The sequence below is a fragment of the Silene latifolia genome, chromosome Y (assembly GCF_048544455.1).
Source record: "Silene latifolia isolate original U9 population chromosome Y, ASM4854445v1, whole genome shotgun sequence".
NCBI classification, from domain to species: Eukaryota; Viridiplantae; Streptophyta; class Magnoliopsida; order Caryophyllales; family Caryophyllaceae; genus Silene; species Silene latifolia.
This window is the reverse complement of record NC_133538.1, coordinates 287,608,235-287,626,736: the sequence shown is the minus strand read 5'-3', so window position 1 is coordinate 287,626,736 and position 18,502 is coordinate 287,608,235. Positions and strand designations below refer to the sequence as shown.

Here is an 18,502-nt window from a genome sequence, read left to right as displayed (position 1 = left end):
ACATACCTGTCAAGATCGGGAGAATCTTTATTCCCGTAGACTTCATAGTGCTTGATATTCCCGAGGACACTCACACTCCTAATAATTTAGGGAGACCATTTTTATTCACTGCTCGCGAAGTGATCGATGTCGGGGGTAAGACACGTACGTTTCACGTAGGAGATGAAGAATTGATTTTTCATTAGTCTAAATCTCGTAGGGCTCCCATGCAAGCTCAACCTTTCAATGCCCTATCCTCTACTGACTCAGAAATAGACACTTCAGCTGAGAGTGTTGAATTTTGTGCTGCTATTGTAACCCCTCTACCTCAGACTGGGAGCGAAAAGGAGGAACATTCTTCTGTTTTCCTTGCTGCAGGTACAGATGAAAAAGATGCTGGAGTTGTCAACGGTCAAAGTGCGATTAAAGACAATCAAAATGGAGATGCCGATGTCAAAACTGATGGGAAAGACAAAGGGACGAAGAAAGTTCGTGCATATGTGGACATTAACTATTCTCCCTCTACTGGTTCGAATTCAAGATCATGGAGATCGAAGAGGACGGTCAAAGACGCTGAAGGGACCTCCTCCAGTCAGAAGCCCTCCTTTGGGCTACTGAAATGTTTTGGGAATTGAGCGGGGAATGCCCCGTTGTAACAAATTGTAAAACTTTAAATTTCCGTCGAATTTCTTTATTGCGTTTTTAGGACTGCTAGACTTTAGTTTAATTAGCATAGCAAATATCGACTATAGACTGTTATTTTGCGATTTGGTATTGTCGGGATATGTTTGCGAGTATTTTTATGCAGGTTTGGGGAGATAATGTTGCATTGGGATGAATTATACGAGAAAAGAACTCGACCTAGTACATTTTGTACTCGATCGAGAAGAATGAACAAGAAAAAGGTTCGAGAGGTTTTCAGCTGCTCGATCGAAATGGCAAAACTGAAGAGTTCTCGATCGAGTGGAATTCTGCTCGATCGTGTGAAATAGAAGCCAGAGTTCTCGATCGAGTGATTTCAAATCACTCGATCGAGTGAATTTGCCATTTACACGCAGGAAGTAACTCTTTAACTTCCTCTTTTTCATCCTTTTATTTTCATTCTTCATTTTTACTCTTCCTTATTTGCAACATTAACCTAAAATCCTCCATAATTTTTGCCCTAATATCAAATCCAACACCCACATTTTAATCCTTACTAGTATATCGACTAAAGCTCTTTGATTTCCCCTTCATATTTGTTCTTTTTCGCGGTCAATTAAGGGAATTAGGGTTTGCGGTTTCGTTCGAAAACCCGACGGGAATTGGGGTTTTTTGTGTTTAATGGATTCAATTGCTTATTATTCCCCTTGCTTACTAGATTAGGATGGAAAGTAGTTCATTGCCATCGACTAGTTCGATTGTTGTTCCGTCCTCTACTGAAACGGTGGTCCCTGCTGCCACCACCGTCAGTATGACCGTTAGTACCGCTGCCGTTTCCTCTATTTCACCTGTTGTTACTGTTAGTGCTACTGTTGTTACTACTGCTAGCTCGGTTTCTTTCACGGCTAGTTCTGCTTCTACCTCTGTGTCGACTTCAGTTTTTGCTAGCACTGCTGCTAGCTCTTCTTCTGTTTCCGTCTTTGCTGCTTCTACTGTTGCAGCAACAGCAAGCACTTCTATTATAGTGACCACCCCTGCTGCGTGGTCACCAGCTGTCACAGCTGCTTATCGGGCGGCCTTAGTACCTTGTTCCATTAGAGGACGGGCTTCTTCTTCAGGTACTAGAGGCCGGGGTCGCGGATGAGCCACGCCTGCTGCTGGCGCCGTCACTATCCGAGTTGATGACTCACTTGCCCCGCACCCCGACTACCCTAAGGTAATTTTCGTTAATGTTATACATCGTCAACGTTTCTTTGCCTTAGAGAGTTGTGATTTTCTGTCTACTAATTTTTTGTGTCGTAAGTCACTTGATAGGCTAGGTATTTACGAGCCTGTTGTTGAGATTTTGAGGGGTACGGAGATGTCTGGACTAGTCACCATGAGTGCCTTGACCTTCAAGGAGCTGACCCTTGAATTTTTTAGCTCCTTTACCTTATCTTCTGGCACCTACGCCACTGACCCAACTTGTGCCTCTGTTTCTTTCCGGTTGTTTAACTGGATTATTTCCTTTCTTTTACTGGTGACACTGCCGCCTCTAGGAAGGTTATCTGCCATTTGTGGAGGACCTTGGCACAGACTACCTACGAGGAGCGCAAGCTCCGTCAGGTCCACCTTCCCCCGGCCCGTTACTTCTTGCGTCTCATTGGTGGGACAATCTTTGGCCATAAAGAACCTAACAATGTGAACAACATTGAGCTGTCTATTCTTGGTGGGTACCTAAACATTGACAGTGAGGGACCCTTTGTGCTTAACATTGCTTACTTGACTGCTCAGTGCTTCCACACGGTGGGGCAGAAGACTACGGGCACCATTGTTTGCGGTGGCATAGCCACTTTTCTTGCCCGTTCTATCTTCCCCGCCTTTCCCCGTGACTTACAGTACTTAGACACGGATAGGTACCTTGACCTGGCAGCTATGCAGTCTATGACTTGGCTTACTTCTGACCATCAGACATGGAAGATTTGCGGTTCCTTGTCTGTACCCTTGCCTTGCACCACTTTGCCTCGTCTCGTTCCCCTGTCCACTGTTAGGGGTAGATTACCTCCACCACTACCCATGTATCACCTTCCGCTTGCTCCACCTCCTACTATGTCCGCTTCTAAGAAGCGAAAGAGACCTGAGATCGGAGAGGGATCCACACCTTCTACGGGTGGTCAGACTTCCATGGTCATTCCTACCCCGATCCCTACTCCCACTCCTACTCCTGCACCCGACCAGACACAACCGGTTTACCCAGCTAATTTTGTACCTCCTCCACCTTTAAAGGCGTCCGCGGTCCTTGACCAAGGGCGTCGTGACAGTTTGTTGCTTGAGCTTCTTAGCATGCAGGCTCGTATGAAGCGGGACATAGCTCTTACTTTGATCCCTCTATACGAGTATCACATGATGCGATGACGTCCAGTTCCTGAGGGTTGGCCACACCCGTCTTTTTACCGGTACCCAACTGAGGGGTACCCAGAGCCAGCCAGTGACGAGGAGGAGGGCACAGCTGAGGAGGCGAGGAGGAGAGAGCAGGAGGTGGACCCAGACTTCACGGTGGAGGACGTGGAGGACGAGGCTGATGAGTAGCTACTGGTCTACTCAATTCTCCATTTTTCAAGCTGGTTTGGGGAAGTTCGTGTTTTATATGTACATTCTTATTCTCTTATTTCTTTTGTCTCCTTTTTTATTTATTGTTTTTCATGCATTTATCGGTTGTATTTTCCCGTTCCCCTGTATTTATCTGTTCGTGTATGCTGGAGGACAACGAGGGAGTTGACCGTTTTTTTTTCGGGAGGGTAATGCATCCTTTGTGTCTGCATTTGCATTTGTTTTGCATTCACGTTTCTATTTTCTGCTTGCACTGTTCTCTTTTATTTCAAAAAAATCATAAAAAATCCAAAAAAATTTATAAAGTTTCAAAAATCAAAATAAAATATTCACGTTTCATTTTGCATATAGGTTGAGTTGGAACGGTTGATTTTCGTGATGATATTGCACTGTAACTTGTCATTTTTACTTGAGCCTTGCACTCTATTGATAGTTATTGGTTGAGTCTTACGCATACCTACTCTATAATTTCTGAGATTTAGAGCCATCTAACTGGTGATATTCATGACCGGTTTACATAGGAATTGAGAGTAGTACTCCTTGCATAGCATGTTTATCATTTTTGCACATTTATGACATTCGATTTCTTGTCACTTGCATACATTCGGATTTGTGGTCGATGTCACATGCAGGGAGGTGCTTGCAAATTTCCCATTCTTGCATTTTTCACCCATTTAGCTCCACTTAAGCCAAATTTAGCCATTTTGACCCATTAGCTACACCCAAAACTAAGCCTGCTTAGTCAAGCTAGTTTAGTGAGTCATTTGTGGTATGTTGATCCATGTTGCGAGTTTGGCTCGATTTTGTTGCTTGGAGTTGGTGGAAAATGAGGAAGGATGATTGAAAAAATGAGAAAAAAACACATGAAAAAGAAAAAACGAGAAAACGTGTGATGAAAGAAAAAAGATGAAAAGGAGGTTGAAATTACACGGGCAGAAAAGAAAAGAGAAAAAGAAAGAAAATATTGAAAAACTTGATTGGAATTGAAAATATGACCGTATTAAAAAAGGGAAGTTTGTGACGGTCTACTCCTTTGTTCTTATTCATATATTTTTGAGGAGATAGTGTATTTAGTTAGTGAGATATGTGCCAAATGAAGGGCACTTGTGCTTTATTTTCAGTCAGTTGAGATTCGGATGGTCTTATATGGTCTTGTTTAGGAGCTAGCTTGACGCTTACCTTCACATTTCCATAATTTGTTTTGCCTTTTCACACCTGAACCTCACTTTCCCATACTATTTGTAAGCCCTCGGCTGTGACGAACATTGTTGGTTGGAGTGTATGCATAGTACTTGAATTGTCTATCATTTTTGTTGCATGCATGTTATGTAGGTCGCAGTTTAGGTGAGTGACTGTTTCTCTTTCTCTCTTATACATATATAATTTACCCTTTGCTTTATGAGAGAAGAGCGACCACGTGAGAGTCCAATTTTGTTGGTCTTGCAGGGTCGATAGGTCAGCTTTGTTTATGGACATCTTATAATTCGTTTGCGTATTGACTGTTGTAACTGTAACTGTTGATTTTTGTTTGCATTAAATTGGTTCAAGTAGACAAGTTATAGCTAGCTCTGAGTTTTCATTTCCGTTCCATTAGTTTGCATTTAGTTTACTCGAGGGCGAGTAAAGGTTTGGTTTGGGGAGATTTGATACGTGCATTTTATATAGCCTTACTCTTTTCGTCCTATTTAGCATGCATATTGAGGAGACGAGAATGTTAGAGCGAGAATTATGCCTTGGAGTGCGTGAAGGGTGGTCAATGAAGTAGTCAGAGTCAACTTGAAAGGCTGATATGAAGAAAAGCACTCGATCGAGAAGCCTTTGGTTCGATCGAGTGGTTTGGAGGACACGAGAGGTCGATCGAGTACTTTTATTTACTCGATCGAAATGCTGGAAATTGGAAGTCCTCGATTGAGAGCTATATTTACTCGATCGAGATGAATAGCTTGAGAAGACCTCGACCGACTGGTTTGAATCCACTCGATCAAGAGGTTTTTGGTTTTATGCGGGCTTAGTGACCCGTGATTAGTTTTATTTCGTAAAACCTTTTATTTTCCTATTTAAGCTTTCATTAATTAGGTCATTTGCACACTTTTATCATCTTATAACTCTCTAATCTTTCCTTCATACTCTTAATCACTGCTCTTACTCTTAATTACTGCTGGGAATTTTGCTTTGCTTCTTTTTTCCGGATTCGCTACTTTGTAATCTTTCGTGTGCTCTCTCTATTTAATCTTTCCTCTCTTTAGTTTGTATCTTTCATTATGTTTGTTCTTGCTTCTTGCTTCTCTTTTTCGTTATTCATTATTATGTTTAGCTAATTCGCCTGCTAGGATTTGGGGGATTCAATGAGTTGATGTTAGTTGCTAGTTAGGTTTGCAGATCTATTGCTAAAATCTTGTCTACGTTGTTAATCACCGCATATAATTGCAATTAGTTGCTTGAGTCGACGCATCTAGCTAATTGATTTGGTAAGCCTTGACCTAGACCGGAAGGTTGGAAGGGGTGAGACCTACAGCGAACATTAGGATGCTTTAGTGAAGGCGGAAGCTAAGCTAATAGTGTTTTAGGATGAATTGAGACCTGAAGGAGATATTTGTTGCCCCTTAGACCGATACAAGTGATCGATCTGTGACCTTAGTTGCAATTATCTTACATTCATTGGTGACCCGATAATCCTAGTTCTCTCTCTTTATTGTTAATCCCTTTATTTTTATCGCTCAATTTCTCTTGCCACCTCTCTTAGTTTAGAAATCATACTCAAACCCCCGTTACTCTTAGACTAATTTAAAACAGATAAATCTCATTTTTGCCTCCCTGTGGAGATCGACCCTACTTACCGCTAGCTTCTGTTAGTAGTACTTATGTATTTATTTTTGGTACATAACGACGGTATCATGCCACTTCATGGTAAATGGTTATATTTTAAAGAAAAGGTATAGATTTTAATGAAACATGTTTGCTTATCATTCAAAGAATTATTAGGCCTTTAACTGCTCATGATTTAAAGTTATATAACTAATGGATGTTCGAACTATAAATTGAATGATAATCAATTTATGGTTTAAAACCAGTTTTTCTTTAGGGTATCTAAAGTTTCCATGAGGTTATGCAATCTATTAAAAGTTGTTGATCTTTGTTTATAATCCAAGATCAGTGGGAGGAAATTCATATTAATCTTTGTTTTATATGTTGATGAGGTTTTAATTGATAGAAATGATCTTGGTTTGTTGAATGACACTAAAACATATCTTTTCATAAATTCATATTATTCTTTGTTTTATATGTTGATGAGGTTTTAATTGATAGTAATGATCTTGGTTTGTTGAATGACACTAAAACATATCTTTTCATTGTCTTCGTCATGAATGAATTGGGGGAAGTATGTTTTGTGCTTGGTATTAAGATTGTGTGTGACATGTCTAACAGAATGTTAAGATTATCTCACGGGAGAAATGTTGAGTAAACATGGCGTAACTCTCATATCTAAAAGTGATAATTTAAGTAAGAATGAATGATGTCCTTAAAGTAGACTTGATGAGGACACTATGTAGGAGATTCCTTGTGATATTGTTGTTTATAATTTGATGTATACTGAAATTTGTATTAGATCTTGGAGGCTGTGTTTGATGATATGAAATCCGGTATAGGAGTTATTTTTATGTTAGCTGGTGGTGTTATCTCTTGAAAGAATATGTTTAGTTGTGTACCTCTAATATAGAGGCAAATATTACAGCATGTTATACATCCACTCATCAAGTTAAGGAATTGATAAATTACGTCTATAGCTTTATGGTCATTCTTTATATCACACAAGCTATCACTATTAGTTGTAATAAGGATTTAGTCTTATGGACTAAGAAGAATGTAAAATATGGCAAATCTAAGTGGTTTGATTTGAAGATTCATAAAGTCGGAAATTGGGTCAAAGAGATGGTTACTGACTCGTTGACTAAAGGACTCGGGTCTATTGAGTTATTAAAAGCATGTTGAAAATATGAATCTTGTGATTTTTTTTATGCACTGAATTAGTGGGACTTGTAGTTAAGATATTTTGGTACTTAAGGTACTGTATGTTTCCGGTAATAAAGTTGATGTTTTGATTCTCACTAAATGTATACATATTAATTATAAGCTTAATGTATTTTATAATTATTGAAATAGTTCAGTTTATATCTCGTTGAGAGATGTTATGCATTAAAGCTTTTACCCTTTAATGGGTAGAGTTGTCCTGTAATGGATGTTGGTTGTTTAGCATTGCCTGTTTTGATGTTCTGTTGACTGAGATGTTTATATGGCCATGTTGTTCAACCCGAGAGTCGTTTTACAAAATAAACGTTTTTGAAATATTTTCGTAAAATAAAACTTTTTAATAAAACCAACAAATAATGTCGCCCAAGTGGGAGAATGTTGGATTTGGACTTCCATTAGTCGGTTTTCTTATTTGTGAAAACGGGTTGAATGTGACCAGTAAAGCCCTCTACAGTTATACGATCCATTGGACCTAGGTCTTTCTCAGTCAGTACTGTTAAGTACATAGTGTGATGGTACTGATAAGTGTAAGGCCTGTTTATTATACAGTGGGTAGCCTGATGGAGGGCCTAAAATACAGTTCTATTATAGCTAGGTCTCTCTTCCTATTTAGAATACCTCTAACCTATATAAATAGGTTACTTGGATGACATGACCCATTGATTGTCATCATAAAGGAAACCTAGAAGAGGGAGGAGAAAATCCTAGTATACTAATCCATTACTATTATTATTATTACGCAATCCGGACGATCTGACTGTTGCTTCCGATAAAGGTATGTACCCTATACAATGATCCTTAATAATTTATCTTACACTTTGTGCTAAATCCAAAGAACAACAATTGACCAAGACGGCGTATATATAGCTCCAAGTAGGAACCCTTGACTGCCAACGCATGACTTGTTACCTTAGGGTTCCAAATTGTCTAGGCACCTGTATATTTAGCAAGGCATTTGAGGGGAGATTTGTGTAAATTGCTCACTGAAAATAGTTGTTTATTTGTTTCGTGGATGAGCCCTCCCATCACAATATTACTACCTATTAGGGATAAAAATATCACCTATTTGTATGGCTGGCGTGGCAAAGGATAATTGGTATATGGAAAGGGGAAAGGAATGTTGACGTGGCGCAAGGAGAGCCGCAAGATCAAAAGTAAACAAACACAACTTGGCAAATAAGAAAACACGTGCAAAGACAGGGGCAACAACTAAGGCAACCAACAACCCCCTATTCTCATGGGTTGACCAGATATTTAGGAGCAGAAGCAGGGGGAAGTTTTCTGACTCGGAGTCTGACCTGAGCTGTTATATAAAGCAAGGGAAGTTCACTGCAAAAGGGCACTTGAAATTCATCTCAAGCAACTTATCATTCCTCAAGATTCCCGTCTATACTTGGCGATAATTCTCTAAGGAAAAATATCAATTGTATTTCCTTCCTTGCGTATTCAACCTCGATTATAGTGCAAAGTTGGTGGGATTCCGACTCCCCCCGCGGTTTTTCCCACACCGGGTTTTCCGCGTCACCAAAAATCCTCCATATCATTCTTTTATCTCGTTTTTAATTCGTACATTGTCGTTGTTGCATTCAAATCATAATTGGCCTTAGATCAATCACTATCACTCACATAATTAAATTTGTAGCCGGTAAATTTATACCAAAATAGTTTGGCGCTCACCATGGGGCATAGTGATCATTTTCTATAGCCAAATCTAGCTAAACCGAGCCAGCCGTCGCCATGTCCGGCACCAGCCAGAACCCTTCCAGCAGCAAGAGCATGTCAGCCCTGTCTTCTGGAGCAGGACCTACTTCTACATCCGCAGGATCAGTCAGTGCATCCCCAGCGTCCAGTCAGATGACCCCCGTCAGCATGTCACCCAGAACCATGCCTTTGTCTCCGCCTCTGAAGCCACCGCAGATACCCAAGGCAACGGGTGCAACTAGCCAGTCCAGATCCAGCAGGGAGAGCAGCCATAGGAGAGGTGAAGTTGTACCCAAAGCCCCGACCCAGGAAGGATGAGGTGTAGAAGTTCTCAGAAGAAGAGGACCCCCAGTGCTTGACCTGATGCAGGTGATGATTCAAGGGATGAATACTCTGTGACAGTCCGTCGAGGATCTGAGGAAAGACAACCAGAACCTGATCGCTCAGATCGTGACAGAAGTCCAACCCAAACCAGCACCAGCATCTGAGGCTCTGAACCTGACCAGCGGTGGTGGATCGAGTCGGTCAATTCCATCAAAACTAGTCACCAGGCTAGACCTTGCAGGAGTAGTACCCAGCGAACCCATCGAGCCCAGAGGATTGGGATGCTTGTCATTTGACAATCCACCCAGTCTGTAGCAGACACCAGGTAATGCCTTGTTTAGCACTCTGTCAGGATCTAACCTTCCGCCCTTTTCAGGTACTCCCGCACACCAGATAACGGGATGGCAATCTGGACCTGTCATCAACATAGCAGTTCCATCATACAGCCAGTTCACCAGTGGAGCCTGGATCAGAGGTCCGCAATAAACACCTGGATGGCAGCCATGATCTATAATCAGTACAACGCCAATAACAAGTCAGCCAGTGTCTGGCCAATTTTCTGGAGGCCCCTGGTTAGGATGTACACCTGTCGATTCCTTCCCGCCTGTTTCTAACCCTCTTGTAGGACAAGGTAGTTCGCTAGAGAAGCAGTACCAGGAGCTGAGGGACTTGATGTACAGGATACCAGGCGTAGCACGTCCATTAGAGAAAGCAGCATAAGACAGATACGCAGAATCACAATTCGTGGACGACATAGCCCTCATTGGCGTTCCTAAAGGATGTGTACCACCAGCCATGATGCTCTACGACGGGACCACAGATCCAATTGACCACGTCAACCACTACAAGCAGAAAATGATGGTGATAATCGCGACCGGGCCCTTAAAGGAAGATTGTATGTGCAAAGGATTCGGATCAACCTTGTCTGGAGCAGCCTTGCAGTGGTTCGTTGGCCTACCCAACAAGAGCATAGCCAACTTCGCCGACTTGGTTAATGCGTTCAACCAGCAGTTCGCCAGTAGCAAAAAGCCTGAGAAACAGACGAGCGACCTCTACCGTATAGTGCAAGGGTTTGAGGAATCTACCCGTGATTACTTGAAAAGGTTCAACAAGGAGAAGGTGTCAATCCCAAGGTTCGATATTGGAACCGCTACACAAGCCTTCCGCCGAGGACTTCACCAGAGTTCAGAGCTATTTAAGGACCTGACCATGCATCTGTGCACCACCTCTGAGGAGGTACAATCGAAGTCGATTGTTGTTATGAGGCTGGAGGAAGACTCTGCACCCATAAGAGGCTCTTACGATTCAGAACCAGTATCTAGAAAAGCCCTGGAAGAAAAGAAGAGCGAAAGGCCCAAACCCTACAGCAGGAACGTAAACAAAGTTTCTGGAAGTTCTGAAGGAAAGAGCGAAGCATGTTTTATCACTAATCTCGCAGGATTATTTAAAGCCTTGCAAGAGCTGGGTCGTAGAGTCAGATGGCCAAAACCTCCAGCAGAAGGATACTCCAACATCAGAAAGGATACAAGCAAAACGTGTGAGTTCCACGGCAGGAGCACCCATGACACCGACGAATGTCATTCCCTCAGAAAGGAAGTCAAGTTCCGTTATGATCAAGAAAACCTGGACCACCTCCTACTCAGAGGCATAACCAGAGTGAACTCAACAGATCAGGTTCTGCCATCTCCTCCTCCTCAATGCACTAGAACTATGAATGTTATTACAGGTGGGTCGAACTATGCGGACTGACATATTCAGCAGCAAAGAGGCATGTAACCAGAACTAAGAGAGACAAAACAGAAAATTCCTGCAGGATCAATCCCCAGAATCTGCCATCAGTCACCTTTGACGAAACAGATGCTCAGTCTGCTCCTGAACAGCACCACGACGCTCTAATCATCACGCTCCCCATAGAAAATTCCGAGGTGAGGAAGATCTTGGTGGATACCGGAAGCTCCATCAACTTGATCATGCTAGAGACACTCAAAGGCGTGGGATTCACCGAGAAAGATCTAGCAAAGAAGGCGGTTCCCTTTGTTGGTTTCAGTGGCGAAACAAAGCATTCCCTAGGACAAATCATCATCCCAACCTATGCCGGAGGTGTAAACAAGCAGGTAAGATATCTGGTTATTGACGGACCCTATACTTACAATATGATCCTTTGCAGGCCCTGGATCCACGAGATGAAGGCAATACCCTCAACGTACCACCAATGTCTAAAGTTCCCAATGCCTTGGGGGGTGCAAGAGATACATGGGGACCAGAAAGAAGCTAAGGATTGCTACAAAATGGCTCTGAAGTCAACAACCAGCTCGCCTGCACAGCAATTACAAAACCAGCGCATCCAAGACAAGTACATTGAGCCCCAGCAGGCAGAACTACACGAAGTCATTCTGGACGCGCTGCATCCAGAACGAACTATGCTTATCGGATCAGAATGTACAGGTAACATTCGCGAAGAACTCGTTCTGTTGTTGAGAACTAACATGGATTGTTTTGCTGGGTCACATAATGATATGATAGGGATAGACCCAAGTGTGATAACTCACAAGCTAAGTGTGGATCCAAGCTATAAACATGTGCAGCAGAAAAGAAGAAAGTTTGCTTTTGAAAGGAACCAGGTCATAAACCAGGAAGTAGACAACCTGCTTGCTGCAAGAAAGATTCGAGAGGTAAAATATCCAGAATGGTTGTCTAATGTGGTGGTGGTTCTGAAGAAGAATGGCAAGTGGAGGGTCTGCGTTGATTTCACGGATTTAAATAAAGCTTGCCCAAAAGATCCAATTCCACTACCACACATAGACGCCATGGTGGATGATACTGCAGGTCATGAGATGATGACATTCCTAGATGCCTGGAGCGGATATAACCAGATAAAGATGCACCCCAGCGACCAGGAAAAGACAGCATTTAGATTCGAGCGAGGTATCTACTTCTATAATGTCATGCCTTTTGGACTGAAAAATGCAGGATCTACCTATCAGAGGCTGGTAAACATGATGTTTAAAGAGCTAATAGGCCAAACTATGGAAGTATACATATACGGTATTATCGTTAAATCAAAGCAGACATCACAACATCACCAGTACCTGGCAGAAACTTTCAATACCCTCAGAAAATATCAAATGAAGTTGAATCCGACAAAGTGTACCTTTCGAGTATCCAGTGGAAAACTTCTGGGATACATGGTGACCCAGAGGGGGATAGAGGCTAGCACTGAAAAAATCAAAGCAATTATGCAGTTGGAGTCACCACAAAAACCAAAAGACGTCCAACGCCTGACTGGAAGAGTGGCAGCTCTAAACAGATTTATATCCAGATCCTCAGACAGATGCAGGCTGTTTTATGATGTACTCAGAAAGAGCCAAAGATTAGAGTGGACGGAGGATCATGAGAAAGCATTTCAGGAGCTCAAATGTTATCTCAGCACCCCGCCACTCCTGTCGAAGCCAGAACCAGGAGAGTCACAGAAGCAGCAGTTATTGCAGTACTAGTGCGAGAGCAGGAAGGATCACAGCACCCAGTATATTACGTCAGTAAGTCTCTGCTTTTAGTAGAGACCAGGTACACGTCACTAGAAAAACTTATCCTTGCACTAGTTACAACTTCTTATAAATTGCGTCCTTACTTTGAGTCACATACAATTTCTGTGATAACTAACTATCTTCTTAAGACTATCATGAGAAAACCAGAATTGTCAGGGAGGATGGCTAAATGGTCCGTGTACCTGAGCGGTTACGATTTGAAATTTAAACCTCGTACGGCCATAAAGTCTCAGGCTCTGGCAGACTTTGTGTCTGACTTCTGCCCGACTCTCCAGACCCAGGCGGAACAAGACATTTTGAGTCTCCAACGCAAGAGGAGCAGGAGTAGGATTGGTCCTCAAATCACCCCAGGGAGATCTCATAGTCCAGGCTGTACGATGTGAATTCAAGGCCACAAACAATGAAGTAGAATATAAAGCATTGATCCTGCGTCTGACGCTGGCTCTAGATCTGAAAATCAGACACTTCGAGGTTTGCAGTGATTTTAAACATATAGTTAACCATGTAAATAACTGCTATGAAGCCAAGGACGCCAGGATGATGGCATACCTAGACGTAGCAAAGGAGCTGACCCTCATATTTGCCACATTCAACATCAAACAAATCCCTAGGGACCAGAACGCAGAAGCAGACGCGCTAGCCACCCTAGGGGCAACCTTCAAAGCAGGAGCCGTTTCTACGATACCAATTGTCCACGTGCTGGAGCCAGCAATACTAAAACCAGAGCAGGAAGCAGAAGTGTTGTGTACCACCAACAGTGAAGAAAATACTCCAGGCTGGAGAAAACCATACCTTGATTGGCTGCAGAATGATATCCTGCCAGTAGATAAAAAGGAGATAAGGAGCTTCAGAATGAAAGCATCCAGATTCATACTAATTGATGGTGTCCTGTTCAGGAAATCCCTCGCTGGACCCTACCTCAGATGCCTGGATCGGGACGAATCTCAGGCTATTTTGCATGTTCTCCACAGTGGAGAGTGTGGAAACCATGCAGGGGGCATGAGCCTGTCCAACAAGGCACTAAGGCAGGGATACTTCTGGCCCACAATGCGCAAAGATGCCATGGAGTTCGCAAAAAGATGTGATGCTTGTCAGAGGCACGCTCACGACAGCCACCAGCCAGCGAGCATATGCATCAGGTTATCTCACCGTGGCCCTTCATGAAGTGGGGAATGGACATCGTGGGACCATTACCCCGAGCACCAGGAAACAAAATCTATATGCTCGCCATGATGGACTACTTCTCCAAGTGGATAGAAGCAGAATCATCCTCTCAGGTTAAAGAAACCCAGGTGTTATCTTTCATTAAACGTAATATCATATGCAGGTTTGGCATTTCATCTGAGATTATATGTGATAATGGATCTCAATTTATTGGAAATAAGACAGAAGCTTTTTGTGCTAGGTGGAATATCTCGTTGCAGAAATCTATTCTCAGGAACCCCCAGTCCAACGGACAAGCCGAATCCAGCAATAAAATCATCGTTGAAAATTTGAAAAATAAGTTGGAAGAAAATGGGGGCAAATGGGCAGAAGAGCTGCCTCTGGTCCTTTGGGCTGACAGAACCACACCCAAGGTTGCAACGGGACAAACCCCCTTCAGCCTGGTGTTTGGAGCAGAAGCAGTCATTCCATCCGAAGTTAGGGTCCCAACCCACAGGTATGAATGCATAACAGAAGACCGAAATCAGGTGGAAATGGCAAGTAGCCTGGACACGATAAATGGACTCAGAACCAGCTCCCAGATCAGGATGGCTTCCTACCGACAGACGGTGGCCAGAAGCTATAACAAGAGCGTAAAATTAAGAACCCTGTAGGTAGGAGATCTATTCATGAGAAAAGTCTTCCAGAATACCAAGAACCAGCAAGCAGGAAAATTCGCCTACAACTGGGAGGGGCCATACCAAATAGAAAGCATTTTTGGAAATGGAGCTTACCGACTCATGACAATGAAAGGTCAAATGGTTCCCAGATCCTGGAACATCACCCATTTGAAAAAGTATTTCATCTAAGCCACTAGCATGGTTAGCAACTGGATACTCTGCCTACCAGATACAACTCAGCCAGGTTTTAGATTTTGCTTTGAATATTCTCTGCATTTGAATATTTTTCTGGTTCTAATAATTTTCCTAAATATTTTTCTGGTTCTGAATATTTTTCCGAATATTTTTATGGTTCTGAATATTTTTCTGAATATTTTTCTCGTTCTGAAAATGTTTTCTGCATATACTCTGGTTTCAACGTTTTCTGATTCTGAAATGACCTTATATGTATTATGACCCTAATACTTCCTGATTCTGAAACTTTCTTAAGTTAATAAAAAACTTTAAGTGTTTGATATAAACGAGTTCCTTTTTTATGTCTTTCAAATAAATGGGCAAATGAATAAAAATGCAACCTAATCTGGTAGGGTCTGTATTTACTACAGAAGGCGTGTGTCCGTGGCTAAGCACGTTCAACTGAGACAGTAAGTCTCCCGCGATACATTAGCACCCACGCAAGCTTGGCTTCTCTGAATGAGTGGGCATATTAGACCCCTTAGCCAGCAATCAGACAGCGATGGCCAAACAACCGACGTGCATGCACAAATCAAAGAACACCAGAAATGGTACGAAACAAAGATATGTCTAGCGAAAAATACTTAAGTTCAAAAGAAAAATATGTCTGGCCCCCTGGTCCAGACCAAAATGTGCCAAGTAGTTCTAATTAAAATTGAAATGTTATGCTCCACAGGGCCAAAAACTAATTAAGCAAACTAAAAGTTTTCATAACGCAGGAAAAGCTAATCTAGATCAATACGATCCACAGCCTCAGAAGTAGCTGCCTGGGTGACAGGAGAGGGAGAAGTCACCTCTTCCTCAGCGCCTGGATCATCAGCAGAAGCATTGACTGCTCTCACCATGCCAGCCAACAGATCCAGGTTCAAGCCCTTAGGAAACTCATCAGCGAGCTTCTCCTCTTCAGCTTCCAAGTCCCAAGTCAAGTGCTCACCACTCTGGAACGCCTTTATGCACCCGATCTTCGTCTCCAGATCAGCATAGACAAGAGCATTCATTAAGGTATTCCCAAGCTCAGAATTCTTCTCCTTCAACACCCGCACCTTGGAAGCCAGGGAGGCCTTCTCTTCCAGAATCTGGGAAACATGAGCCTCAGCATCAGAAGCACGTTTCTCAGCATCAGCAGCAGATTTTCTGGCCTCGACTGCACATTCCTTAGCCTTAGCAGCACTCTTTTCAGCACCAGAGATTTGTCCTTCAGCATCAGAAAGACTGCTCTGCAACTTCTGCTTCTGAGGAGCTTTCTCCAGCAGCAGATTCTGGGCCGCATCTAGTTCAGCTTGAATTTTGAGTTTGCTCTCTTAGGTTGCCTTCGTCTGCTTCAGGAGCTTCGCCTTCTCACCTTCTAGGAGCGGAACTTTCCTCCTCAGAAATAAGGACATCTGAAAGGACTGCCAACCCAGAAAAAAGCGAATAAAAAAAAAAGAAAAAAAGAGAGAGAGAATATTTTGAGGCAGTCAGCATGTGTTTACCTCAAATGAGTGCTCAACTGCACGGTCCACCAAATCATACAAAGCTCTTTTCCCCAATGCAGACTCGGGGGCAGGGAACATCAGCTGATCCATTAGACCCGGATTACGCGCGGATTTGGCCTTGCCAAAATCCTCCGGAAATTATAAGGCAACAGCTCCAGAAGCAGAAGCAGCTCCAGAAGGAAGAACAGCTCGAGAAGAAGGGATAGATCCGGAGGCAGGGACAGAGCCAGTTGCAGGAGCAGACTCAGTAACAGGGGTAGGACCGGAAGCAGGGGAGGGTTTAGAAGCAGCCCGAGGAGCAGAAGGAACATACCCAGGAATTAGAGGCCTCAGAGCTAGAGGAGCGACTTCGATGGGAACCTGCTCCTTGGCCTGACGAGCAACATCAGGCCTTCTTTTCGCACGAGCTCCAGAACCAGTAGCAGAAGCAACTTTCTTCTTCTCTGCAGGCTTGGCAGCTCTCTTGGCGCGCTTCTTTTCTCTCAGAGCCAGAATGTCAGTCAGTGAGGCTTTGGATCTTTCGGAACCTGAAGGCAGGGATGTTCAAGTCAGAGCCAGAAGGGCATCACATGGCCAGGATTACAAAACAATTAGCAAAGGATAAAGTAACGCACCAGTCGACATTGATTCACGTGCTTTGTCTTCTTCTTCAAGCTCTTCTTCTTTCAAAGCAGATGCAGAGTCCTAAACCAGGTTAGGAAAGGTCCTATTCTCATTAGGAGGACCAAAAAATTTTGTGAGAGATGAGACCTCGTCAGCGGATGGGGTCAAATGACGCAGATCTGCACAAAGAGCCAAGTAAGGAAATATGAGCATCAAAAGAAAATATCCCGAAATTAGAGCATGCAAGTACCATGAGTCGACCGCCAAGTGCTGACGATGTAGTCGGTGGGAGGAGGAAGAGTATCTACTTTCACAAAAATGAAACGGGTAAACCAATTGCTATCATCCGGCTTCACAGAGAAGATGATACAGTTCTTTTCCCCTTCTCGAACCCGGATGGTCACCTGGCCCCAGCTAAGGGATCTGATCGAGAACAAGTAGGCAAGGTCCGAGAGCCCGATGTCATAGCCAAAACGGCTGTTCATAGCGTGAACCGCTAGCAAGGTTCGCCAAGTATAGCGAGCGACTTGGCAAATAGCCAAATGGTTCAGATTCAGAAACTCCTGGACCAGAGGAGGAAACGGGAACCTCAGACCCAGGCGGAACGCATATTCGTACAAACATATCCACCCCTCCCACACGAAATTAGCTTTCTGACTAGGAACGAGTATGTCAAACACCACTTGATCTGAAAACCCAAAGGTCTCATTGATATAAGCAAGATCCTCCACGGTGAAGTCAAAATCACATGAGTGCTTTGAAGAAAGGACACCACCGGACGGAAAGAGGTCGGACGGCGCCAGAGCATCCGCAGCAGAAGTCGAGGAGGCAGTTTGATGTGACATGGTAAAGTAGAAAAATAAAAACAAGAATAAAGAAAGCAGAGAAGAGAAAAGAAGTAAGGAAGAAGACGATATACCTTTGACGGCCGGAAAAGAGAAAATATTTTGTTAATTAATTGAGGAGAAGTGAGGAGGGGAGGAGTAATGGTAAAAGAAGTTGGGAAACCGAGGGGTTATTATAAAAGAAAAAGTTGTGGGAAAGTGGGAAGTAAAAGCGGCGGTTGAAGGGACATTAAGTGGGGGAGTTACCAAGATTGAGGCAACTGCTAACACTACGTCAATTCTCCGCATCGCAAACAGAAATTCCCGCCTAAAATCATTTGAGACGGAAATTTGGAGGGAATTGTTAGGGATAAAAATATCACCTATTTGTATGGTTGACGTGGCAAAGGATCATTGGTAAATCGAAAGGGGAAAGGACCGTTGACGTGGCGCAAGGAGAGCCGCAAGATCAAAAGTAAACAAACACAACTTGGCAAATAAGAAAAGACATGCAAAGAAAGGGGCAACAACTAAGTCAACCAACAACCCCATATTCTCATGAGTTGACCAGATATTTAGGAGCAGAAGCAGGGGGAAGTTTTCTGACTCTGAGTCTGACCTGAGCTGTTATATAAAGCAAGGGAAGTTCACTGCAAAAGGGCATTCGAAATTCATCTCAAGCAACACATCATTCCTCAAAATTCCCGTCTATACTTGGCGATAATTCTCTAAGC

At 43.1% G+C, this 18,502-nt stretch overlaps 2 protein-coding genes across 2 annotated transcripts; both read left to right on the top strand.

Annotated features, from left to right (window-relative positions):
- Positions 1 to 10,059: 10,059 nt before the first annotated feature.
- On the top strand, positions 10,060 to 11,539 carry LOC141630860 (uncharacterized). Its single transcript, XM_074443607.1, has 3 exons — positions 10,060 to 10,990; positions 11,104 to 11,378; positions 11,432 to 11,539. Exons 1-3 carry the CDS (start codon positions 10,060 to 10,062, stop codon positions 11,537 to 11,539), a joined length of 1,314 nt encoding a protein of 437 aa, XP_074299708.1.
- A 1,404-nt stretch (positions 11,540 to 12,943) lies between these two features.
- LOC141630859 (uncharacterized) lies at positions 12,944 to 14,626 on the top strand. The gene is made up of 3 exons (XM_074443606.1): positions 12,944 to 13,142; positions 13,258 to 13,786; positions 14,137 to 14,626. The coding sequence occupies exons 1-3, from the start codon at positions 12,944 to 12,946 to the stop codon at positions 14,624 to 14,626; spliced, it is 1,218 nt and encodes a 405-aa protein (XP_074299707.1).
- The last annotated feature ends 3,876 nt before the right edge of the window (positions 14,627 to 18,502 follow it).